Genomic DNA, 26,583 nt, shown 5'->3' with positions numbered 1-26,583 from the left:
TGCGTAGGAGTGCCGGTTTTTTGCCTCATCGCTGCACAGTGAACGAATGCAGCTAGCGATCAACTCGGAATGACCATCATAGTACACATGTAGTGATCCTCTGACTGGGCTCCTAGAGGGACAGACAACTAAATCTGAGTAGAGGTCTGTCAGAAAACTAGTCACAGATGAGAAACCAATATCTCAGGAGTAATGATAGAGGAGCATCCAGGAGAACCATCAAACAGAATCAGAAGTCAAAAGCTTTGTAAATAAGAGGCCTGTACACAACACATGACTCTGCAATCACCACAGGTATGGTAACACTGGAGCATATAGAGATGAGACTGACACTCTGGCTGTTTTCTGGTATTAGAGTGAGGCTTCAATATGGGAAGTGATTTGACTCTAGCACCAAGCACCACATCAGCGGTCACCTGTGTGATACCTCAATAATGTAACTGCCTGTGAAAATACTGTGTATATATATATATATATATATATATATATATATATATAGCATCACTGTGCATATATAAGTATTTATTAAAGACTGTGGGTGTATTAACATTCATGTACACAATAAATGTAGAAACTAGAGATGTGCGGCGGGCACTTTTTGTGTATTGGTTTTGGATCTGGTTCCATGCTCATGTTTTGGATCTGGAGTGGTTTTGCCAAAACCACCCTTTTGGGTTTTGGTTTTGGATCTTGATGATTTTTGAAAAAAACATAAAAATAGCTAAAATCACAGAATTTGGTGGAAATTTTGATCCTATAGTATTATTAACCTCAATAACATTAATTTCCACTCATTTCCAGTCTATTCTGAACACCTCACAATATTGTTTTTAGGCCTAAAAGTTGCCCCGAGGTCACTGGATGGATAAGCTAAGCAACACAAGTGTGCGGCACAAACGCCTGGCCCATCTAGGGTTGGCACTGTAGTCCCACTGAACTAACGGCGGATACCGGACGCACGTCTAACACCAACATAGTTGTCAAAGCCTCAGTTATCCGCTTTGCAAGAAGATGACTGCTGTCATATTTCATCTACCTCGCAAAGTACTGTTGGACAGTCAATTGCTTAGTTGAAGTAGTACAAGTGGTCTTCCGACTTCCCCTCTGGGATGACGATCGACTCCCAGCAGCAACAACAGCAGCGGCAGCAGCAGAAATAGGAGGGAGTGGATCTTGATCTTTCCCTATTTTATCCTCCAAATTTTTGTTCTCCATTATTTTTCTGGAATTATATAACAAAATGCAGCAAAGGAGAGTGTACCGCTACACCACACAGGGCAAACCCTGTCAAAATTATTCAGCGCACTGGACATATGGCAGCAGAGGACACCACCACTGTGACTGGACTGATGCAGCACAAGACACCACCACTGGACTGATGCAGCACAACTCAGCACGACTCGACTGGACTTATACAGCTACACTGGACATATGGCAGCAAGAGGACACAACCACTGTGACTGGAATGATGCAGCACAAGACACTACACTGCACTGAGCAGCATAAGACAGCACTGGAATCGCCACCCCACGCTTCATATGTCATTCCAACACTGACCCACTAGTGCCCCCTCCGGGAATAGACAAAATCAGAATCCTGACACTCTGCTGCAGGTAGACAATCCCAAGCACACACTCCAACGTGACAGCAGCCAGACAACACCTGACATGATACGGGATGCATTTAGCATCATTGCAGTCAGGCTGTTGGCAGTCATGTGACACCGCTCAGAATTCCAGAGCCGGTACACTGACTGCCGACATCCTGAAGGTAATTACAGGGGACACAGTTAGGGTTAGTGCCCTATCTATCTATCTATCTATCTATAACTCATCTGTCTGTCTGTCTTCTAGTGCATGTCGACTAATAGTGATCAACCTAATGACTGTTGACCTAAATCTTGTTGACCTAATGACCCATACCCCTGAGGCCTGGGGCGTCTTCTCTTTTCTTCTGCTTCAGTCTTTTCGCAGCCTGTCTCCAGCAGCAGAGGGTCTCATAACACAGAAACAGCAGGAGGAACATGTTCCATTTCCAAACAACTGTCTCCTCCTAAGGAGCGGCTTTTCAAGAAGAGATATTCTTAGAAGGGAAACTGGATGACTCATGAGAAAATAGTGATATGAAAGTGGAAGAATTGAAAATAAAAGTTTCTCACTTCTCAATTCTTTAATAATGAACATTTGCTATCTATAGAGCGCCACAGAGTATGTGTGCGCTATATAGACAGCTGCTAGGAAATAAATCATGGACCTTCTTATTGATGGGAACTTCAATAGACAAAGCAAAAGGTTCACAGCCTGGATCAGAGTTGGACCCAGAGTTGGCCGAGCGTTTTGCAAATGTGCATGTGCCGTCATGGTCATGTGTGGTAGTGTGGATTAGGACGCAGAGTGATAGTCAGACACTGATCTGTTGTGGAATATCAGAGGCAGCGGTTCTGGCCCCCCAGTGGCTTACTTGTGACGGACATTCCGAGGGGCAGCGGATGTTCACCTGATGGGGAAACTGATCTCATTCCACCCAACAGTACAAATTTTTGTCCTGTTTTTTTGTACTGTCCCGCTACTCCATGCGCGGGCCGCAGTGTCCCGGGGTGGGGGGGGAGGTGACAGTTGGTAGACTCCTGTCACTCGCTGCTCTTCTTATCAGAGCAGCGGTGAATAGAAGCTGTGCACATGCGCACAGAGTCTATTCACGGAGACAGGAGGGACTGGGGGTATACTATCAGCTCACAGAGCGCTGGTCATGAACACATAGTGACGGAAAAAGGGGACTTGGTTTGAGATTGTTGCATTACCATGAAACCACGCCCCCTTTGCTGAGGCCACCCCCTTTCTGCAGGTGGGCGCTGCAGCTACTCAGCACCGCAGTCCATCGTTTGTCCTCCTTAAAGTTGGGAGGTGTGCTTATCTGAGAAGACAGTGGTAGGTGTCTCAGTACAGATCCTGGCAACTGTGCAAATGGATACCACAGTCCCCAGAACTCGCAATAGATACCACAGTCCCCAGTACTCGCAGCACATAACTTATTCTCTAGTACTCACAGTATATAACATAGGCCCTCATTCCGAGTTGTTCGCTCGGTATTTTTCATCGCATCGCAATGAAAATCCGCTTAGTACGCATGCGCAATGTTCGCACTGCGACTGCGCCAAGTAACTTTGCTATGTAGAAAGTAATTTTACTCACGGCTTTTTCATCGCTCCGGCGATCGTAATGTGATTGACAGGAAATGGGTGTTACTGGGCGGAAACACGGCGTTTCAGGGGCGTGTGGCTGAAAACGCTACCGTTTCCGGAAAAAACGCAGGAGTGGCCGGAGAAACGGTGGGAGTGCCTGGGCGAACGCTGGGTGTGTTTGTGACGTCAAACAGGAACGACAAGCACTGAACTGATCGCACAGGCAGAGTAAGTCTGAAGCTACTCTGAAACTGCTAAGTAGTTAGTAATCGCAATATTGCGAATACATCGGTCGCAATTTTAAGAAGCTAAGATTCACTCCCAGTAGGCGGCGGCTTAGCGTGTGTAACTCTGCTAAATTCGCCTTGCGACCGATCAACTCGGAATGAGGGCCATAGTCCCCAGTACTCGCAGAGCATAACTTATTACCCAGTACTCACAGTGGATACCGCAGTTCCCAATACTTGCACTGCAAAACATAGTCCCCAGCAGGGGTTAAAGTGAGTCAGAAAGGGGCAGAAATGTGTTCCGTCACTTCCATTTGAAGCCAGTTCCACCTCCTCTGGCCCAGAATGTGAGTTCGGTACTCATGGAGATGGCGTGCTCCCGCTGAGATTTTTTTACCAGTGAGAGCTCGGCTCCTTCTCCACAGCCATATGGACAGCAGCAGTCGGAAGCAGGATCGGGGCTTTACGCAAGTATTGTGTTGCCAATTTTATATTTATACCACGCCCCTTTTAGAACACACCCCTTTTGGGAAAAGCATCTGCGGAGCGCGCAGTCCCTTTATTTTATAGCCGCTGGGAAAGAAGGGGGAAGAGTTCCACCATCACTCGAGGACCAATTTAAGAACTCCACCCCAGTATTCACAAATCATAACATAGCCCCCATTACTCGCAATGGATACTGCAGTCCCCAGTACTTGCAATGGTTACCTTAGTCCTCAGTACTCAGATGGCATTAACCTTATCTTTGGAAATGAATTCTGTGTCCACCTATGAATCAGGTTCTTTGTCACTAGGAATGGGACTGTTGCAGGGAATCAGTACCATTGTGTTAGAATGGGAGAGTGCTACTGTGCATGATCCAATATGGTTCCTCAAGATATGCTTCATTCCATTACCAAGATGTCTGTCAGACATACAGTGGTACTGCACATGTGCAGCAGCATCTTTTAACTGTGGAGAGCAACACAGTGCGAGATGGACGTCTCCCTCCTACATTAGCGCTAAGAAACCTGTCTTGTGTTATTGGTTAGTAAATATCCTGGTTGGTGCACACTTTGATCAGATCTGTGTGACTGAGAGTTATAAAAAAGTAGAGATGAGCGGGTTCGAATGTAACGCCAGAAATAACGCCAGTACGGTTTTATCCGGATGTTTCTTATTGGCTATCCAAAACACGTGACTTCCGTGAGCCAATAAATTCCGTTTTGAGAAGCGAGTAAATCCAAGTAAAACCGAGTAAAAACCGAACCCGCTTATCTCTATAAAAAAGTATGATTTCACCAGATTGTGAGTAAGTGTCCTGGTGGGTGGAAACAGTGGTCAGATCTGTGTAATGGGGTGATATTGGGAAGCAGGCTTGGCTGGTAAGTATCACGGTGTATGGAAAAGTAGGCACTCACCATTTTCTTTCCGGATCTCTTCTCTCATTCTTCCAACAGCATCTAATATCCTCTGAACATCGCTCTGAAGTGAGCCTGAGATATAGAGAATATCAGTTACTCACAGTCCTCCGGCATAAAACGCACTGCCCCCTATAGGTTGCACCAGCTTTTTCTAACCCACCCAATCCTCATAAGAAACAGCGATCACTACTGTACCTCCCACTATAACATCTCATATTACCCATGTACCAGCCCCCTGCCTCCCAGACATGGGTAATTTCAGGTAGAGATAAGTGGACCGGACTCCTTGGAATCCATACCACTCTGAATATTATGTATCTGAGTGGGTAATTCAGAATCGATCGCAGCAGCAAATTTGTTAGCTAATGGGCAAAACCATGTGCACTGCAGGGGAGGCAGATATAACATATGCAGAGAGAGTTAGATTTGGGTGGGATATATTGTTTCTGTGCAGGGTAAATACTGGCTGCTGTATTTTTACACTGCAATTTAGATTTCAGTTTGAATACACCCCATCCAAATCTAACTCTCTCTGCACATGTTACATCTGCCCCCCCTCCAGTGCACACGGTTTTGCCCATTGGCTAACAAATTTGCTGCTGCGATCAGATCTGAATTAAGCCCAAAGTCTGGTGTTCCTGCCAGACTTGGATCCCACTGGGAGGCCAAACGTCATCTTCCTGACTTCAGTGTAATGCACGCAGCCGTTTGCTGCGTTATACTCCCCTGCAGTGGCTGTACTGTGTCCAGGGTCTCACAAGCGGCTGTTCTGTACAGTGACTGTGTATAGATGGCATGCTGCTTGCTGCTTTGTGCTGTGCTATACTCCGGTATACTGGCTGTGCAGTGTACAGAGTGTCACAAGTGGCTGTGCTATATAGTGACTGTATATAGGGGGCATTCTGCATGCTGCTGTGTGCTGTGCTATACTTTGCTGTCTTGGCTGTGCTGTGTGCAGACTCACAAGTGGCTGTGCTCTGTATAGTGATTGAACATTGGAGCACACTGCTGTATGCTGCGCTATTCTCTGCTCAATATTTTACTGTGCACTTTACCCGTGTGCACTTTTTTCACTTGCATCTACTGTATAAGCCTGTGATCTACGCAGTTTTAACCGAGCTGCAAGTTTAAAAAAAGAAGAAAAAATATATATATATATATACAGTAGATCTATTGTTTGTACTGTTCTGTGCACTGTACTCTGATATACTGTAGCAATGTTTCATAGATGTGATATAAACTGCTGTGTGCTTGTGCTGGCTTAGTAACCAGGGAGCTCGCTACAGCCTTTGGCCCATAGTTATTAAAACAATATTGTGAGCTGTGAGGTGGTCAAAATTGACTGAAAATGAATGTATTTGAGGTTAATATTACTTTAGAAACAAAAGAAGGCCCAAAATATGGTGGTCATTCCGAGTTGTTCGCTTGTTATTTTTTATCGCAATGGAGCGATTAGTCGCTAATGCGCATGCGCAATGTCCGCAGTGCGACTGCCCCAAGTAAATTTGCTATGCAGTTAGGTATTTTACTCATGGCATTACGAGGAATTTTCTTCGTTCTGGTGATCGTAATGTGATTGACAGGAAGTGGGTGTTTCTGGGCGGAAACTGGCCGTTTTATGGGTGTGTGTGAAAAAACGCTACAGTTTCTGGGAAAAACGCGGGAGTGGCTGGAGAAACGGAGGATTGTCTGGGCGAACGCTGGGTGTGTTTGTGACGTCAAACCAGGAACGACAAGCACTGAACTGATCGCAATGGCAGAGTAAGTCTGGAGCTACTCAGAAACTGCTAAGAGAGGTCTAATCGCAATATTGCGAATCTGTCGTTCGCAATTTTGAGAAACTAAGATTCACTCCCAGTAGGTGGCGGCTTAGCGTGTGCAAAGCTGCTAAAAGCGGCTAGCGAGCGAACAACTCGGAATGAGGGCCAATGTCATTTTAACTATTTTTGACAATCTTTAAAAAAATAAAAGAAATCCAAAAACAGTCACGGCTGTTTGGCAAATCCTAATCTAAAGACAGACGACGAATCAGAGCCAAATCAAAATCCAGCAAAAATGGTCCGGCGCACATCTCCTATTTTAGGTATTCAGGAAGGATTCACAACCTGGCCCCCGCTTATCATAGTGCTACAATACCAATACATAAGGTAGTTACCGCTGAGAGACCCAGCTACATTTACTACCAGGGACCTACTTCTGCTAAAGGGTTTACCACAACCACACAGACTAAATACAAGCATAATATGAGATTGATAATTGGGAACCTACTATATTGTGGGCCATATGTGGGCACTGGTGCTAGTCTGGGAATTATATGACTCGTATCGCTCGCACTCTCGCATATATCTATATAAAGCGTTTGCTGAGTCCTCTGCACTTGGAGTGCGTTCTCATCTCTGTTCTCTGTTTCATACCTGTGACTTCATCAGACAGAATCCTCTTCACCGATGCATCTATCTCTGTCAGTTTGGTCATCATTGTGGTATCTGGAGAGGGGGGTGCAGAGGTGTTATAGGATATTCCCCTGATTTGCCATCTGCTCAATCCATGGCAATCATTACAAACTGCTAAGTCCGCACATGCCAGCTTGTCCCCTTATACAAAACCCCTTATATGACTTGTATCGCTCGCACTGCTGCAGGCATTCTGGCAGGCGGGATGCCTCTGTCGAGATACTGACAGCCGGCATCCCGTCCGCTGGGAAAACATATGTATTCCGTATGGAGAGCTGAGGACATGGTTAGGAAGGTTCCTCAATTGGGATGGTTGAACTGGAACCAGGAAGTGACCAGACTGGGACCATTATTGGAGCCAGACTGGAACCGGGAGCTGACCGGACTGGACATGGTATCAGAGCCAGACAGGAACCAGGAGAAGACTGGCCTGGAACATGTAAATTGAATACCGGGCTAGGACCGGCTATGCAGCAGTGGCAGGACAATGCCTAGGTATGGACTCCCCCACCTTCTTTGGGTGACTGAAATCTTCCATAAGCTGCATGCAGTTTGGTTTAAATTACATATGCTTTTTTAAAACTACTCCCATTACCAGCAGTTTGATTCTGATTTCGCAAACTGTCCACACTCTGACCAATCATGTCTGTGTGAAGACCATGGCCTACAGAGATGGTCATGTGACGTCCGTGTGTGTGTTGTTGTTTTTTTATTCAAGTTCATTCATGAAAGTCTACTTGGAACAAAGAGAATCCTACCCTATAGATATTGTAAGCACTAATTGTGGGAAGGAGTTCCATCTTGTTCCCTTTCACCAGCCACATAGAGGAGCAAGTCTCTATACCCCCAGTCAGTGGTGGAGGTGGAAATGTGGTAGAGGTAGCATGGAAAATATAAGTGAATGAATTTTGATAGTCTTACAATGACAGCAGTAGAAGTGGTGCTATAGCATATCCCAGCCCATACTGACCATGGCTTCCATCTCTTGCCCGTAATTCTCTCCCATTATAAATCCACCATATATTACCTTTAGAGCTGTCCTTTATTGTTGCCTCAATGTCATTTAGCTTCTCCTTCATTATGGCACCTGCAGGCAGGAAGTAGATACAAGGTAAGAAAACCAAGCATGGCATCTATCCTGACCACCCCCTGTCAGGTCACTCACCATCCTGAGACAGATGCTCCACTATTGAGTTTAGACTAGCACTCAGATTTCCGAGCTTGGATTCGAAGCTCCGCTCTGTCCTGTTTACCCCATTGTCTATGGTAGAAACCAACATTTATTCTCAGTAAGTGTGAGTGACCCTCTTGCAGAGAGAGTGTACTTAGTATAAGCTGGATGTAGTGTACATGGAAATAAAGTATGGATATATTATGAATACCTACATCTAGCTGCGGCTGGGGCCTGGCCCAGGAAGCTAGGGTGAAAGCCCCAGCACTGCAACTTGTTGTTGCTGTTGTGGTATTATTAATATTAACTTTTATTTATAAGGTATCACAAAGAAGCTACAGTACTGTATGGGAGGACTAATAATATGCCTTATAAAGTATCTTAGCTAACAATAGCATAAGTACAATACAAACACTACATCTAACAAAGCAGTCAGGGATGGATAGATAACAGGGGAATTTATCCTAAAGGAGCATGCAGTGGTAAGTTACTGTATGGCAGTGGAATGAATCCTGTACTTTGGTGAGAAGACAGTGTCAGAGTCGCTGATAAGGACCAGGAGACAGAAGACCAGGAGCACTGGTGACAAAGATAGTGCTAGGGTGAATTCAAGAGGGCGGAGGGCCCTGCTTACTTCATAACAGGAAGGTGTGAACCATTCAAAGATGAACTGGGAAGAATACATGGAGGATGGGAAGAGGAGACAAGTGGTGAGTTATGAGGGGGTCTGGAAATATTGAGGATCCATTTATCATTGTATATTTGCAGCTATATTCCCGAAAACACCTGTTTTCAGTGGTTAATATATTATGTATCCCCCGAATATAAGAAGAAGGGACCACAGCCTACAGCCGTCTACCCCATAGTTTTCTATGGGGGATGCGATGCTGCCGAATTCACCAACATTCAGAATGCGATGCATTCCAGGTGAAACATATAAGTACCTTAGTCACTGGAGGATAGTTGCACTGGGTTTGTCTCACAGGCTACCACAGACCTCCTTGGGGAATAAATCCAGCACCATCCAGACCAACCTCCTGCAATTGGATGCCAATTTGGAAAAACAACAACACCGGTACCTTGGACTGTACTAGACATTGTCATAGCTATTGTGAGGATTCTGGACTATACAAGCCCAGTGCAACTATCTTCCAGTGACTCAGGTACTTATATCCTTGGACACGTTCAGCAAAACCGGGACTTTGTACCATTGCAGACAAGGAGGTATTACAATAGGAACGGATAACTGCACATGTGTTGCTGGAATACCCTGTAAGAGACATCTTTTTATGCATGTCCTATGAGATTTTATGTGAGCCCATTTTATTAAATAAAATTTGTTATTACTTAAAGATTGTTATTGTGCAATTGACTATTCGTCAACCAGCGCTGCTTCATTTATTGTTTATATGTTTCTGTTGGTAAGGGACTAACTATCCCTGTATTAGCAGCAGCTCCATTGTCAAAGCAGGTTTATATACCACGGTATAGTACAAATCCCTTTCGATGCATTCCAGGTGTCTGAAGATAGAAGACACTGTGGAAGTCCTGCATGGGCCGCGGCCATTAAACTCTTTTGCATGGCCACCGCCCATGCAGGACTTCCACTCTGTCTTCTATCTTCGAGAGCTCTTCATTGCTCCTCCTCTGCCATCAGACTACCTTCCCTGCCTCACGATGGCCCCCTCTCCACCATACCTGTCACAGATCCCAGGGCAAGTGTCCCGCTTGCCCCACATAGTTACCTCACTGTCCATGACACTCCTACTAGACAGCAGAAAAGTCTGTTTGCTGGTGGGCCTCCATCTTACATCCTGGGGACACTTAGTGTATGTTTGGTGCTGTCGGGAGACTTTCTGCAGTATATTTGTGGTAATATTCCCCACAGTGAGTACAGTGGTGATAGAAAGTTTGTGAACCCTTCAGATATTTCTATAATTCTGCTGAAATTTGGCCTAAAGCTACCTCAGATTTTCATACACATACTAAAAGTAGATTAATAGAACCACATCAAACAATTGAGACATATCTGTGAGTGGCAAAAGTATGGGAACCTTTGCTTTCATTATTTGGTATGACCCTCTTGTGCAGCAATAACTGCATATAAACATTTCCGATAATTGTTGATTAGCCCTGAACATCGGCTGGGAGAAATTTTACCCCATTTTACATTTAAATGTATTCTTCTTTAACCAATCTTTGGTCAAATAATTTGTGTGCTTTTGGTCATTGTCTTACTGCATGACCCACATTCTCAAGATGCAGCTCATGGACAGATGTCCTTACATTTTCCTTTAGAATATTCTGGTATAATTCAGAATTCAATGTCCCATCAATGATGGCAAGTTATCTTAGGCCAGATGCAGCAAAACAAGCCCAAACCATGATAACACCACCACCACCGTATTTCACAGATGGTATGAGATTTTTATGCTGGAATGTAGTGTTCTCCTTTCTTCAAACATAATGCTTCTCAATTAAACCAGAAAGCTCTATTTTGCACTCAACTGTCCAAAAAACATTGGTCCAATAACCTTCTGGCTTGTCCAGGTGATCTTTAACAAACTGCAGATGGGCAGCAATGTTCTTTTTGGAGAGCAGCGGCTTTCTCCTTGCAATCTTGCCATGCACAGCATCGTTGACAAGTGTCTTCCTTTTGGAGGACTCATGAGTATTACCATTAGACTTCAGTTGCTTAGAGGTTACCTTGGGTTCCTTTGTGACCTTGCAAACTGTTAGACATCTTGCTCTTGGCATGATCTACAGTATGTTGGTCGACCACTCCTGGATAATAATTGTCTGGAGATTCCTTAATTTGTACACAATATGTCTTTTGATTGTTGTAGTCCAATCTCTTTAGAGATGGTTTTGTAACCTTTTCCAGCTTGATGGTCATCAACAACTCTTCTTCTAAAGTCCTCATAAATCTCATTTATTTGTGGCATGATACATTTCCACAAACAGTGTCGTGAACATCAGACTTTGATAGAACCCTGTTCTTTCAAAAAAGACTGGTTGTCCACACACACCTGATTGTCATCCCATATATTGATAATATCTGACTGTAATTTCACCTTCAAAATATCTGTTAAGCCTAAAGGTTCACATACTTTTGCCACTCATAGATATGTTACATAGATATGTTATTTGTTATTATTTCCTCAATAAAAAATGAGCACATCTAATTTTTTTGTCTCATTTGTTTGATTTGGTCTCTTTATCTACTTTTAAGATTTGTGTGAAAATTTGAGGTAGTTTTAGGGCTAACTTCTGCAGAAATATCGAAAATTCTGTAGGGTTCATAAACTTTCAAGCATCACTGTAGGTATAAGCAGGGGTTAAAGTGAGTCGGAACGGAACTGCGTTCCATCAGCTCCCATTTGGAGCCGGAACGCAGTTCCGCCTCCTCCTGATCGCCTAACCCAGGGAGAAGTCGGGCGTCCGCTGAGATTTTGTTAGCGGGCAGCAGCTTCTTCCCCTCAGGGACCGCTGGAGGCTTCTGGCTCAGTATGGCTGTGCAGCGTTCCAAGGGGAGGGGGACCAGGTGGAGGGCAGCGGTCTAGAAGCAGGAGCGGGCCTGGTGAGTATTCTATTTTTTTTGTGTGTGTGGGTGTATGTGAGTAAGCGGTGCTACTTGGTGGCACATCTATTGGGGGCACAACTATTGCGGGCATAACTACTGGGGGCACATCTATTGGGGGCATAACTACTGGGGGCACAACTACTGGGGTACAACTATGGGGGGCACAACTACTGGGGGCACAGCTACTGGGGCACATCTACTTGGGGCACAACTACTGGGGGCACATCTACTTGGGGCACAACTACTGGGAGAAAATCTAAAGTACTGGGAGCACATCTACTGGGAGCAAATCTTCTGGGCGCACATCTACTGGGGAATAACTACAGTGGGCATAACTTCTAACTGGAGACATATCCGCTGTAGGCATAACTACAAGGGGTATAAGTACAAGGGGCATATCTACTGACTGGGCGCATAACTACTGACTGGGGACATAACTACTGGGGGCATAACTACTGACTGGGGGCATATCTACTGGGGTCATAACTATGTGGGAATTACTACTGGGTGCAACACTACACGAGGGTATTACCATTCTGGTCATTGCTACTGGAGGCACAACTAATGATGGCATTGCATAGGGAGAACTTCATAAAGGGGCATCACTCCTAGAGACACAAGGGGCACTGTATAATGGGCACCAATACTATAGCTCTACATATGGGGCACTACAACTGTGGGCACTACCACTACAGTGGCCAATGCATAAAGGGCACTACTACTGAGGGCATTGTATAAGGGGCACTATTGCTGTGGGCATTATGTGTATTTGGGGTGCTACTACTGTGGGATTTGTGTATAAGGGGCACTAATGTGTGTCATAACAAGAATAAGGGACACTACTATGTGGTGTAATGTGAATTAGATTGTGCTACTGTGCGGCATAATTTGAATTAGGGCTACTATTGAGTGACCATGTCTCTTTCTTTTTTGAGACCACGCCCCTTTTGCACATTTCCTTTCTTTCACAGGTGTGTGGGGGGGGGGGTGAGTTCCACCACCTCTCTGGGAACACTTTAAGCACTGGGTATAAGCTTAGTGCATATATAATATGATATGATTAGACCACTCACTTGTCATGGCCACTACGAGGATGATGATGATTAGGAGACCAGCACAGACCGAGGACAGAGCGCAGATCTGGTAGGGGGGCAGTGAGACCCCTCTGCTTATTTTGAATCCTGCGGGGACAGAGAAGGAGAAAGGGGAGTGTAATCTGCCACGGTTCTACCCCTGGGGATGGTTACACATGAGCAATAATAATAATAATGTACTGTAGTTCTGTTTTTCATGAATAAGTTCACAAATAAATTACTGTATATATATATAGATATACCATCACGGGATAGAATCAATCCCGCGTGGCCGCATTAGTCAGGGCGGGAAACCGTAATCCCGCACATGCACAGTAGCGCATTAACCACGCCGGAAGTCCCTGCAATCCTTCCTATATATAGATTACACATACAGTGTACACTTACTTACCCCTTGATGAAGTCCTGCCAAAAAGCATAAAGGACGAAACGCGTTGGGTCTACATTCCACTCCTCCTCAAGGATAAACAGATAAGCGATTGTATCTTTTATATATTGTACGAGTCTACCTTTTACTTTGTTATATTTCATGTGCCCTTAAACCTTTTATTATATTTTTAAAAAAAATATACTACACTATGAGTATTATTCTCTCCCATTGGGAGTCTCACATTTAAGGTATTTACCGCCAATGCTGGAGAAGACCCCTGAGAGAACTCATATATGCAAGTTTTATCATTATTGAAGGTATTATTATATATAATTACCACTTGCACTTGGATAAGAATACCAATCATCTCTCACTGGATTTTCACAAGAGGGGTGCTTTTGCACCTATTTTTTGCATGATTTAAAGCACGTTCACGGCACCAAAAATAATCAACACCATTCTTTCACGTAGCCAAAATACTACACTATTATTGTCTATATATTTGTTTTTTATACCGTGGTTGGTGTACTGGATTACTGGAAACTCCGGAAGACCAGTCTACTAAGATACAGAGAGACATCATGTACTAATCAAAAATCCATTGTTTTCTGGTACGCATATTGATTTTAAATATCCACTACGAGACAACGTACATCACTGAAGGCGCTGGGTCCTACCACTTTTTGTATATCTTTCACTTGGACTTTAAAATAAGGTCCTTCTTTAGAGGACTTTTTTGCAGCAGCCATCCTTATCTAGGAAGTGATTTATATATGTATTGATTTATTGCTCATATTCACAAATTGTGAGACTTGGTTAATAGGTAGCAGCGCCAATTACACCCTCATATCTATATATATATATATATATATATATATATATAACTTATCAGCAGCAGCCGGCACTCACACATACTTCTCCAGCAAGGAAGCGGCACTCACAAATGAATCATAAATCCATCAGCGTCAACGTTTCGGGGCACGTAGCCCCATCATCAGGACTTGGCAACATACAGGTTGCCTTGCTGGAGAAGTATATATATATATACATATATATATATATATATATATACACACACACACACACACACACACACACACACACAGTGTGTATATATATATATATATATATATATATACACACACATAATAAATATATATATATATATATATATATATATATACACACAATAAGTTCCAGCCGTCTTGAGGAGCACTCTCCTCATTAAACAGTCCATGGAAAAAGTAACTCTTTAACAATTCATGGTTTTATTCGGTCGACGTTTCCAATCAGAAGCAAGAATGTTTTTCAAGACAAGCCTCAATCTTATTCAACTGTAATACATCCAAGTAACAGCGGAGAATAACTACAAGGAATAGAGGCAGAAAAAATAAAAAATCAATCTCCCGTGCCTATACACAAAACAACACCACTCAAGATACCATAATCCCTACTAATACACTACAGAGTATAAAAAAAATGTAAGCATATAGGGGTCATTCCGAGTTGATCGCTCGCTAGCTAGTTTAAGCTGCCGTGCAAAAGCTATGCCACCGTCCACTGGGGAGTGTATTTTAGCTTAGCAGAAGTGTGAATGCATGTACAGCCGAGCTCTGCAAAAACAGTTTGTGCAGTTTCAGAGTAGCTCTGAACCTACTCAGCGCTTGCGATCACTTCAGCCTATTCCTGTCCGGATTTGACGTCACACACCTGCCCAGCGAACGCCCAGTCAGGCCTGCGTTTTTTCAGACACGCCTGTTTTTTTGCAAACACTCCCTGAAAACGGTCAGTTGACACCCAGAAAGCAGAAACGCCCCCTTCCTGTCAATGTCCTTGCGGCCATCAGTGCGACTGATAACTTTGCTAGAACCTGTGCAAAACAACAACGGGCTTTGTACCCGTACGACGCGCGTGCACATTCTGGTGCATATGCATGTGCAGAAATGCCATTTTTTAGCCTGATCGCTGCGCTGCGAACAACGGCAACTAGCGATCAACTCAGAATGACCCCCATAGAGGACATACGTTCAAGCACCCAAGTATATAAAGCAGCATACTAAGGTATGAAATATCAGGTACCACAACGGTCACATACCAACCACCACCATGAGCCCAATAGTTAACAAATACTCACTAGTATAGTATCAACAGCTCCATAACGCTACTCCTTACCTATAAGGGTGGAATTCAAGTATTTTGCATGCCAGTGGCCCCTAGGTGTCGCCTATTGGAGCAATTCAAGTGTCGCTCCATTCTGGTGCACGCAGCCATTGGCGCTGACATTACTGTTATGTTGTTCTATCATTTTGAGGTGCTGGTATCTAGTAGGTATATAAATACTGGTCCTAAAAACTCCCTGCTTGAAGCTGTTAGGGTGCAGCCAGCAGCAGACACTTTCTGTCCCGCAGCTGCAGGCAGCGAGTCATCCCGACTGGATGGTGGTGTAATGGTTAGCATTACTGCCTCACAGCACTGAGGTCATGGGTTCAATTCCCACCATGGCCCTAACTGTGTGGAGTTTGTATATTCTTCCCATACTTGTGTGGGTTTCCTCCAGGTACTCCAGTTTCCTCCCACAATCCAAAAATATACTGGTAGGTTAAATGGCTCCGAAGAAAATTAACCCGTGTGTGTATGTGTGGTAGGGAAAATAGGTTGTAAGCTCCACTGGGGCAGGGACTGATGTGAATGGGCAAATATTCTCTGTAAAGCGCTGCGGAATATGTGTGCGCTATATAAGTAACTGGTAATAAATAAATAAATAAAAACTGAAATGGGTCCATATTAGTGAAGCTGCAGCCAGTGGGTCCCAATTCCTGTATCGGCTGGTCCATATTTGGGTGTCTGATGTCACAAAAACGCATCAAGTTGCAGGAATGCTCATGCTTTGGAGATGTTTCTCGCTTCAGTAATGTGAGAAACATCTCCAAGCTCCTCTCTGGGACAGACCTTTAGCACAAGTTATGTCAGTGGCGCTAAATATTATACATAAATAGCTTTGAAATACTGTATGCCACAAAAACGTAGTACAGTATACATTATTTCATACTATTGCCGTAGTTGTAACTAAATAGTGCCCTTAGTGCTAGTGTTAGAGCTAGAGTTGCCATTAGGGCTAATGACAGAAGAAGAAAACCTTCATTTCGTGACTGTCTAATAGAGATGAGCACCCAGGGCTGTAAGTATGTGTGTGCCAATGGTGTCTGGCACACTGCACTGTGGGTGCAAGACCACCAGCAACACCCGCTCAGCCACGCCAATGCCACCGCCGCTCTATGGGTACGTCAGCATGCATTCCCGGCCTACGTTGAACTCAACTGCATTGGCTGCCCGGCTACTTTTTCTCACATAGGTAGCCGGACAGTGCTGCATCTTGTCTCTCCATTTCCGGCTCCACCCCCCACCGACTTGTTCCCTCTTCGTCTCCTCAGCCAGTGTCTCCTTGGAGAGCCACCCCCAGCCCAGCAACAGTGCCCTGCGCTGGGAAGAGCCACAGCGTTAGGGCAGGAGAGGAGGATAGAGATAGTTGGATGGAGGATGGAGCCAAACGTAAGTATAACTCTCACACACACACACACACACACACACACACACACACACACACACACACTCTCTCTCTCTCTCTCTCTCTCTCTCTCTCTTTCTCCTCCCCCGCATTGTAAAAGGGGATCTGTGTGGCATTGTGCGTAAAAGAGGTTCTGGTGTAATGTGTAAAAGGGAGCTCTACCTATCGTAATGTGTAAAAATGGGACTCTGCTGCTGTAATGTGTAAAAAGAGGACTCTGTCTTCCTTAATGTAAAATAAGGGGGACTCTGCTGCCGTAATGTGTAAACAGGCGGACTCTGCCTGCCTAATGTGTAAAAAGGGAGACTGCTACCATAATGTATAAAAACTGGACTCTGCCTGCCGTAACATGTAAAATGGGGACTCTGCTTGCCTAATGTGTAAAAAGGAGGACTCTGCTGCCGTAATGTGTAAAAGAGAGACTCTGATGCCATAATGTGCAAAATAGGCACTCTGCCTGTCTAATGTGTAAAAAGGGGGACTCTGCTGCCAGAATGTGTAAAAGGGGACTCTACCTGCTGTAATGTGTAAAAGAGGACGCTACCTGCCGTAATGTGTAAAAGGGCACTCTACCTGCCGTAATGTGTAAAAGGGGACTCTACCTACCGTACTGTGTTAAAGGGAACTCTACCTGCCGTAATGTGTAAAAGGGGACTCTACCTATCGTAATGAGTAAAAGGGTACTCTACCTGCCGTACTGTGTAAAAAGGGACTCTACCTGGAGTACTGTGTAAAAGGGGACTCTACCTACTGTAATGTGTAAAATGGGGTTCTGCCTGCCGTACTATGTTAAAGGGAACTCTACCTGCCGTAATGCATAAAAGGGAGCTCTACCTGCCGTATTGTATAAAAGTGGACTCTACCTGCCATAATGTGTAAAAGGGGACTCTACCTGCCATAATGTGTAAAAGGGGACTCTACCTGCTGTAATGTGTAAAAGGGGACTCTACCCACCGTAATGTGTGATAGGGGCTCTACCTGAAGTAATATGTAAAATTGGGCTCTAACTGGCGTAACGTGTAAAAGGGTCTCTACCTGGTGTCATGTATAACAGGGCGCTACTGTGTGGCGTAATTTGATTAATGGAGACTACTGTACAGCCTAATATGAATTGGTATGGTACTATTTTGTGGCCATGCCCCTATATTTAGATGCACGTCATAGGCGCGCACTTGCCCTATTTTAAATATAGGCGGGGCGCCTGTCTTTTTTTCTCACACACAGCGCTATAATGTCTACTTACTGTGTACGCTGGACCATTTTTGCTGAATTTGGATTTGGATTTGGCTACGATTTTGTCTTCAAGCTTTGGATTTGGAAATGCATTATTTTTTTTTCCCAAAAATTGTCAAAAAAGCTAAATTACATAATTTGGAGTACAATGCACAAAACACTGCAAACGGATTGGGTTCAGGTTACCGGGGGTCAGGATCCCGGAGATCATTATGCCGATGCAAGATTGCTGGCAGGGGGCGAGCGCAACGAAGCCCCTTGCAGGCTCAGTGGCTTGCTGTACACGCCAGAGGTTCTATCCCCATTTTATGGGTGTCATGGACACCCATAGAGTGGGAATTGCCCTCGGCCCTCTGCCGGCATTCTGGTTGGCCAGGATCCCAGCATTCGTATGCTGACCACCGGGATCGGGATTACATCCCGTGCTGCCGTCTCTAAGCAGCTGTTCACTCTCCTTATTCGAACCATCTGGGCATATGATAAACCTCTTTTTAAAGAGGGAGGATGAGAACTATGGGCATGCAATAATTGATTACGATCAGTAGGTTTAGCAAAAATAGATGTCGTTAATACTTCTTCATTATTATTCGTTATATCAATGACCAGTTCTCGTACTTCTGCTTTCTGTAATGAACAAATCACTTGTTTTGGCTCATGTAGTTACGTTGTCTAAAACATGGTTGTTACTTCTGTATCTTAAAAGTTTTTACATTGTATCTAGCTCTAAACAGTTTTAATTGCTCTGCATGCATTGATTGTATTCTAAATGATTTTATCACCCGCTCAGTCTCGTTGTTATGGTGATGGATTACTTTCACATAATCCTGTCTCAGTATTTTTACGTCATGTCCTCAGTAGCCTGCTGGGTGAGTGGCCCCGGCCGCGGAGGCGGGTTTTCACGTGGTGGTGGTGTATAAAGGCATGTGTATTATTTTTTGTTTCATTAAAACCTGACGACAGTGGCTCAGACCACTGAAACGTTGCTAACGACAATGAAGATGTGTTGAGTGTTGTTTCTGCCGTGAGTGCCACGTCCTAACCTTCTATACATGCTCTTCATATGGAGGCACCGGCTGTTTGTGGACTACAGTGTTTTGGAGTGCCGTACCTGCTTGTGTGTATATATATTTATATATATATATATATATATATATATATTTATATATATATATATAGTGTAGTATGAGTGGCCGGCGAGAGCAGGCATACCGGCTCTGGGATCCCAACCGCCGGCATACCGACAGCTGGGCGAGCGCTAATGAGTCCCTTGTGGGCTTGCTGTTCTCACCATGATGCGCTCGCCACACTATTTATTCTCCCTCCAGGGGGGTCGGTGACCCCCAAGCGGGATAATATGTGTCGGAATGCCGGCAGTAGGGATCCCAGCGCCGGTATGCTGGTCGCGCCGAAATCCCGGCCGGCATCATACTGAAGACCACCCATATATATACAGTGCAACGGTGCAATTTACAGCAGAGTGCCTTATATAGAATCCAAGCCCTATGATAATCTGATGCCGGGAGAAGGACGTTCGGCCCTGACGTGGGATTCGAGTATTGCGGGAACACCTGAGTCACAGCTCGGATCCCCAGTGTTCAGAGAGGTCCGGATTTCAAGGAATATAAAGGGGGTTCCAGCTGCAGGGACTGTAGTGTAGTAAACGACTCTTTAATACGTTTAAATCACTTCTGAATTCTCCCTCACCTACCCCACCAGCCACTATCAAGGCACAGGAACTTGCTTCCTACTTTAAGGAGAAGATTGATAAGATCTGAGATGAAATGGTATGCTCTTCAGCAGTGACCTGCTCAGTTCTTTACCTGAACCCTCTGGCACTCTTTCTTCATTTGATCCCACAAATGAAGATGAAGTATCATCACTCTTCTCATCCTGCTTCTCTACTAACTCTCCTCTTGATCCTTTACTCTCACAAATTAGTAAAGCTCTGTCTCTGGTGCTCATTCCTACCTTAACTAACATCTGTAATCTCTCTCTCTCTCTCTCTCTACTGGTATCTTTCCTTCACTCTTCAAGCATGCAGTGATTACTCCCATTTTAAAAAAATTTAAAAAAACAAAATTCTGACCCTAACACTCTCTCAAACTACCGCCCTATCTCTCAGCTGCCATGCTTCTCCAAGCTACTTGAGTGACTTGCCTACACTCTCCTCACACACTTTCTTAACTTACACAACTTATTCGACCCACTTCAGTTAAGGCCCGTACACACTGGTCGATGTATCGGCCGTTCTCTTGAACGGCCGATACATCGCGGGACCATCAGCCAGTGTGTACGGGCGATACGTCTGTGAACTCCGTCGTTCACAGACGTATCGCGTCTGCCGCGCAGCACAGCCGACGGCCAATATATCTACAGATATATTGGCCCGTCGCTGTGTGTGTACGGGGCGGTCGTCCGACCGCCCGTACACATGCTGCGGCGCCCGCCCAGTTCATGACGTCAGTCCCCCGACGGATCGGGCTGTGTGTATGCACAGCACACTGCCCGATCCGTACATAGATATATCTGCAGATCAATTGATCTGCCGATATATCTTATAGTGTGTACCCACCTTTAGGCTTCCGTTCCCAACACTCCACAGAGACAGCACTGACTAAAGTGGTTAATGATTTGGTCACTACGAAGTCTAAAGGCTAGTACTCACTACTTATTCTTCTAGATCTCTCTTCTGCTTTTGACACTGTTGACCACTCTCTTCTCATACAAACACTACAATCCCTAGGTATTCAGGACACAGCCCTTTCTTGGTTCTCATCCTACCTATCTAATCGCTCCTTCAGTGTTCGTTTCTCTGATTCCACCTCTCCTTCGCTACCTCTCTCAGTTGGAGTACTGCAAGGCTCAGTCTTAGTTCCTCTCCTTTTCTCTATCTATACCACATCTCTTGGCAAACTAATCAACTCTTTCGGATTTCAGTACCATCTGTATGTGGATGATACTCAAATCTACCTATCCTCCCCTGATTTGTCACCATCTGTATTGGGCCGTGTCACTGAATGCCTTTCTGCCATTTCATCTTGGATGACATCTCGCCACCTCAAACTTAATATTTCCAAAACAGAATTAATTATGTTTCCACCGGCCAATAGTAGTTTCCAACCTGATATCTCTATCACTGTTGAGAACTCGGCAATCATCCCTACCTCACAAGCTCGCTGCCTAGGTGTCATCCTTGACTCTGATCTGTCCTTTGTTTCCAACATTCAATCTGTCTCAAGATCATGTTACATGCATCTAGGAAACATATCCAAATTACGACCATATCTTACACAAGACACAGCAAAAACTCTAATCCATTCTCTCATTATCTCCCGCATTGATTATTGTAATAGTCTCCTGACCGGTCTTCCCAAACATAGGCTCTCACCGCTACAATCCATTTTGAATGCAGCTGCGAGGCTAATCTACCTCGCTAGACATTCATCATCTGCAGATCCGCTCTGTCAGTCTCTCCATTGGTTACCGGTATTCTACCGTATTAAATATAAAATACTTTTACTGACATACAAGGCTATTAACCAAACTGCACCAACATACATCTCCTCACTCATCTCAAAATATCTCCCTACCCGACCTCTCCGCTCTGCACAAGATCTACGTCTCTCATCCACACGCATTACTTGTTCACACTCAAAATTACAGGACTTTATCTGGGCTTCACCCACTCTGTGGAATGCTTTCCCATGCACAATAAGACTCGCCTCTAGTCTCCAAACTTTAAACGTTCCCTGAAAACTCACCTCTTCAGACAAGCCTATCACATTCCAGACCCAGCCACATAACCTTCAGTGCTTCCCTATCTAATTACATCCTCTCTGTACAGTACACATGACATCACATATCTTGTCTTTCTTTACTCTCACACCCTCCTGACACTTGGCCAACATTGCGGGGTATCATCATACAACCCATTAAGAACCTAGCAATCTGGATGACCATTATGCAATAGGTAGCATCTATCCTTGGCCCTCATTCCGAGTCGTTCGCTCGTTCTTTTTTTTCGCATCGCAGTGAAAGTCAGCTTAGAGCGCATGCGCAATGTTCGCACTGCGACTGCGCTTAGTAATTCTGCTATGAAGAAAGGATTTTTACTCACGGCTTTTTGTTCGCACCGGCGAACGTAGTGTGATTGACAGGAAATTGGTGTTACTGGGCGGAAACACGGCGTTTTATGGGCGTGTGGCTGAAAACGCTACCGTTTCCGGAATAAACGCAGGAGTGGCCGGAGAAACGGGGGAGTGTCTGGGCGAATGCTGGGAGTGTTTGTGACGTCAAACCAGGAACGACAAGCACTGAACTGATCGCACAGGCAGAGCAAGTCTGGAGCTACTCTAAAACTGCTAAGTTTTTTTTGTTCGCAATATTGCGTAAACTTCGTTCGCACTTTTAAGATGCTAAGATACACTCCCAGTAGGCGTAGACTAAGCGTGTGTAACTCTGCTAAATTCGCCTTGCGACCGATCAACTCGGAATGAGGGCCCTTGTGTATCTATGCCTATTTCCCTATAATGTAAGCTTGCGAGCAGGGCCTTCCTACCTCTATGTCTGTCTGTTTTTACCCAGTTTTGTTCTATTACTGTTGTTCTAATTGTAAAGCTCAACGGAATATGCTGCGCTATATAAGAAACAGTTAATAAATAAATAAATAATAAATAATGTTACATGCATCTAAGAAACATATCCAACTTTACACAAGACACTGCTACATCTCTAATCCATGCTCTCATGATCTCCCGCATTGATTATTGCAATAGTCTCCTGACCGGTCTTCCCAAAACGAGACTCTCACCACTACAATCCATTCTGAATGCAGCGGCGAGGCTTATCTTCCTCGCTAGACGTTCATCGTCTGCAGATCCACTCTGTCAGTCCCTCCATTGGTTACCTGTATTCTACCGTATTCAATATAAAATACTTTTACTTACATACAAGGCCATTAACCAAACTACACCAATGTACATCTCTTCACTTATCTCAAAATATCTCCCAACCCGACCTCTTCGCTCCTCACAAGATCTATGTCTCTCATCCACACTCATTACTCGCCCCCACTCACGATTGCAGGACTTTCATCGGGCTGCACCCACTCTGTGGAATGCCCTACCACGTACATTAAGACTCTCCTCTTGTCTCCAAACCTTCAAGCGTTCCCTGAAAACTCACCTCTTCAGGCAAGCATATCAAATTCCAGAACCGCTCACATAACTTTCATAAACCTTCCTATCAAACTGCATCCACTCTGCACAGTCCACACATATCCTCACATGTCATCTCATCCTTCCTCCTGACCCCGGTTCATCATTGCTGTATGACCATATCATACAGCCCACCAAGAACCTTTGCAATCTGGCAGACAACTATGCAATAGATAGCACCTATCCTTGTGAATCAATGCCTATTTCCCCATAGAGTGTAAGCTTGCGAGCAGGACCTTCCTACCTCTATGACTGTTTGTTATTACCCAGTTTTGTTATATCATTGTTATTTCCAATTGTAAAGTGCAATGTAATTTGCTGCACTATATAAGAAACTGTTAATAAATAAATAACATAAATAATAGTGGATGAACAGAATACTCTGTACAGCGCTGAGCAATAAGTGCCAGCTACTCTATATCAATAGCTGGTAATAAATACATCGCTACCCATATGATTTTTACCTTGTTTTCTCCACAAACTAAATCCTGTGCTCTTGCCTGGTGCGGTGTCCTCGCGATCGTTCTGGAATTCCTCATAATTTGGTGACATTTCCTGTTAATAGAGAATTTATTAAAAGTCTCAGTTCTATGCTCCTCATTACCAGGCGTGTCCGCACTCACACCAGTTACAAGCGACAGTGGCACAAAGAAGCCAGAAGGAGGTAAATATGGAGCATGGCTGCACATGTACCGCAATGGTCTTGCAGTCCCAGTGTGGCTCTAGATGCAGCTTGATTAACAGGTTTCCGGTGTTCTTGCTCTCTCCCTCTTTCCTCCCCTCTCCCTCTTTCCTCCCCTCTCCCTCTCTCCCTCTCTCTCCCACTTTCTCTTTCTCTCCCCCTTTCTCTTTCCTATCTCTCCCTCCCAGTGGTGTAAGTTTGTCCCAGTTGCCCGGAGGCAAGGAAAATATTGGTGCCCCCCCCCCCCCCCCACTCTCTCTCTCTCTCTCTACATATATATATATATATATATATATATACACACACACACATTTGCTCCTGCATAGCAAACCTGCAGATATTAACTATATGAAGCTACTACAAAACCGTTGCAACTAGGTAGATCTATGCAGGGGTCCAGCCACACACCTCACAGATCTGCTCAGTCACTCACAATGCTGATTATTTCTCTGACAGTTATTTTGCAAGTGTCATATCCAGGATTAGAACCCACAACCTATTACACTGGAAGCATGCACCTTACTGATGGAGATATATGTTCTTGCATAGGAAGTATGAGAATTCTAACTATATGAAGTTACTTGTAATTGTCAGAGAAATAACTTTGTATAGTTAGAATTCTCATGCTTCCTTCATAGGGGCAAATAGCTTCATCAGTAAGTTGTCTGCTTCCAGTGTATCTATAATAAAGAGGGTGTGATTTGTAATGTGTAGTGACTAGTGGGGAAGTCGGCTACGGGAGAGATACCGGCTGCTGTCAATTAACTTAATTGATTAATGTCGCTGAACACATGGAACAGGAGGAGAGGTGCCCCCCTTCAAAGCAGGAGCCCGGCGGCAGCTGACTCCATTGCCTCCCAGAGTTCTGCCTCTGCTCCCTCCCACTATCTATTTCCTCCCCTCTCCCCCTCTCTCTCTCTCTCTCTCTCTTTCTCTCCCCCTTTCTCTTTCCTATGTTTCCCTCCCACTATCTCTTTCTCTCTCCCTCTCTCTATCTCCCCTTTCTGTCTTCCTCTATCTATCTCTCTGTCTCTCTCTCTCTGGGCTAGATGTACTAAAGGAAAAATGCATCCAAAACCCAGAAAATGACCCTATTTCGGACTTTGTACGAATTTCCCTTATGTACTAAGACCCTCAACCCCGGGCTTTGATGCGGTGGGGCTGGCTCTCTGCCCTAAGATAGCTCCAATCTGATCCCTCCAGCACCCCCCACAGCTAACAGCGTCCCTCTTCGCATGTACAGAGGTACTCCCGTGGCCAAAACACAGAAGTGCAGTGATGCAGTGGGCTGTTCTTATCAGGAGAGCTGTCCTTCACATTAGGAGTCGCATATGTGATTAGTATAGATGCAGTAAGTGACGGGATGTACTGTACTATCACCCTCTCTCTCCCTTTCTCCCTCTGTCTCTCCCTCTCTCTCACACAAACACTCACTCTCCTTCCACCTCTCTCACACACTCTCCCTCTATCTCTCACACACTCTCCCTCTATCTCTCACACACTCTCCCTCTATCTCTCACACACTCCCTCTATCTCTCACACACTCCCTCTATCTCTCACACACTCCCTCTATCTCTCACACACTCTCCCTCTATCTCTCACACACTCCCTCTATCTCTCACACACTCTCCCTCTATCTCTCACACACTCTCCCTCTATCTCTCTCACACACTCTCCCTCTATCTCTCACACACACACTCTCCCTCTATCTCTCACACACACTCTCCCTCTATCTCTCACACACTCTCCCTCTATCTCTCACACACACTCTCCCTCTATCTCTCTCACACACTCTCCCTCTATCTCTCACACACACTCTCCCTCTATCTCTCACACACTCTCCCTCTATCTCTCACACACACTCTCCCTCTATCTCTCACACACACTCTCCCTCTATCTCTCACACACACTCTCCCTCTATCTCACACACACTCTCCTTCTATCTCTCACACACACTCTCCCTCTATCTCACACACACTCTCCCTCTAGCTCTCACACACTCTCCCTCTATCTCACACACACTCTCCCTCTATCTCACACACACACACTCCCTCTATCTCTCTCACACACACTCTCCCTCTATCTCTCACACACTCTCCCTCTATCTCACACACACACTCCCTCTATCTCTCTCACACACTCCCTCTATCTCTCACACACTCTCCCTCTATCTCTCACACACTCTCCCTCTATCTCTCACACACTCTCCCTCTATCTCTCACACACTCTCCCTCTATCTCTCACACACACTCTCCCTCTATCTCACACACACACTCCCTCTATCTCTCTCACACACTCCCTCTATCTCTCTCACACACTCTCACTCTATCTCTCACACACTCTCCCTCTATCTCTCACACACTCTCCCTCTATCTCTCACACACTCTCCCTCTATCTCTCACACA

The 26,583-nt window shown here is 44.8% G+C and overlaps 1 protein-coding gene across 1 annotated transcript in view; it reads right to left on the bottom strand.

Annotated features, from left to right (window-relative positions):
• LOC134935902 (asialoglycoprotein receptor 1-like) overlaps positions 1–24,253 on the bottom strand; it is a 52,070-nt gene extending 27,817 nt beyond the window's left edge. Inside the window, exons 1-7 of the mRNA XM_063930754.1 lie at positions 24,190–24,253; positions 23,961–24,051; positions 13,092–13,199; positions 8,430–8,525; positions 8,292–8,351; positions 7,226–7,297; positions 4,809–4,883 (exon numbers count right to left, since the gene is read on the bottom strand). Of these exons, the coding sequence (XP_063786824.1) occupies positions 4,809–4,883; positions 7,226–7,297; positions 8,292–8,351; positions 8,430–8,525; positions 13,092–13,199; positions 23,961–24,048 (499 nt within the window). The 5' untranslated portion in view covers positions 24,049–24,051; positions 24,190–24,253. The remainder of the gene's footprint in view (positions 1–4,808; positions 4,884–7,225; positions 7,298–8,291; positions 8,352–8,429; positions 8,526–13,091; positions 13,200–23,960; positions 24,052–24,189) is intronic.
• Between the last annotated feature and the right edge of the window lie 2,330 nt (positions 24,254–26,583).

The sequence above is a fragment of the Pseudophryne corroboree genome, chromosome 6 (assembly GCF_028390025.1).
Source record: "Pseudophryne corroboree isolate aPseCor3 chromosome 6, aPseCor3.hap2, whole genome shotgun sequence".
Classification (NCBI taxonomy): Eukaryota; Metazoa; Chordata; class Amphibia; order Anura; family Myobatrachidae; genus Pseudophryne; species Pseudophryne corroboree.
This window is presented reverse-complemented; position numbering and strand designations above follow the sequence as displayed.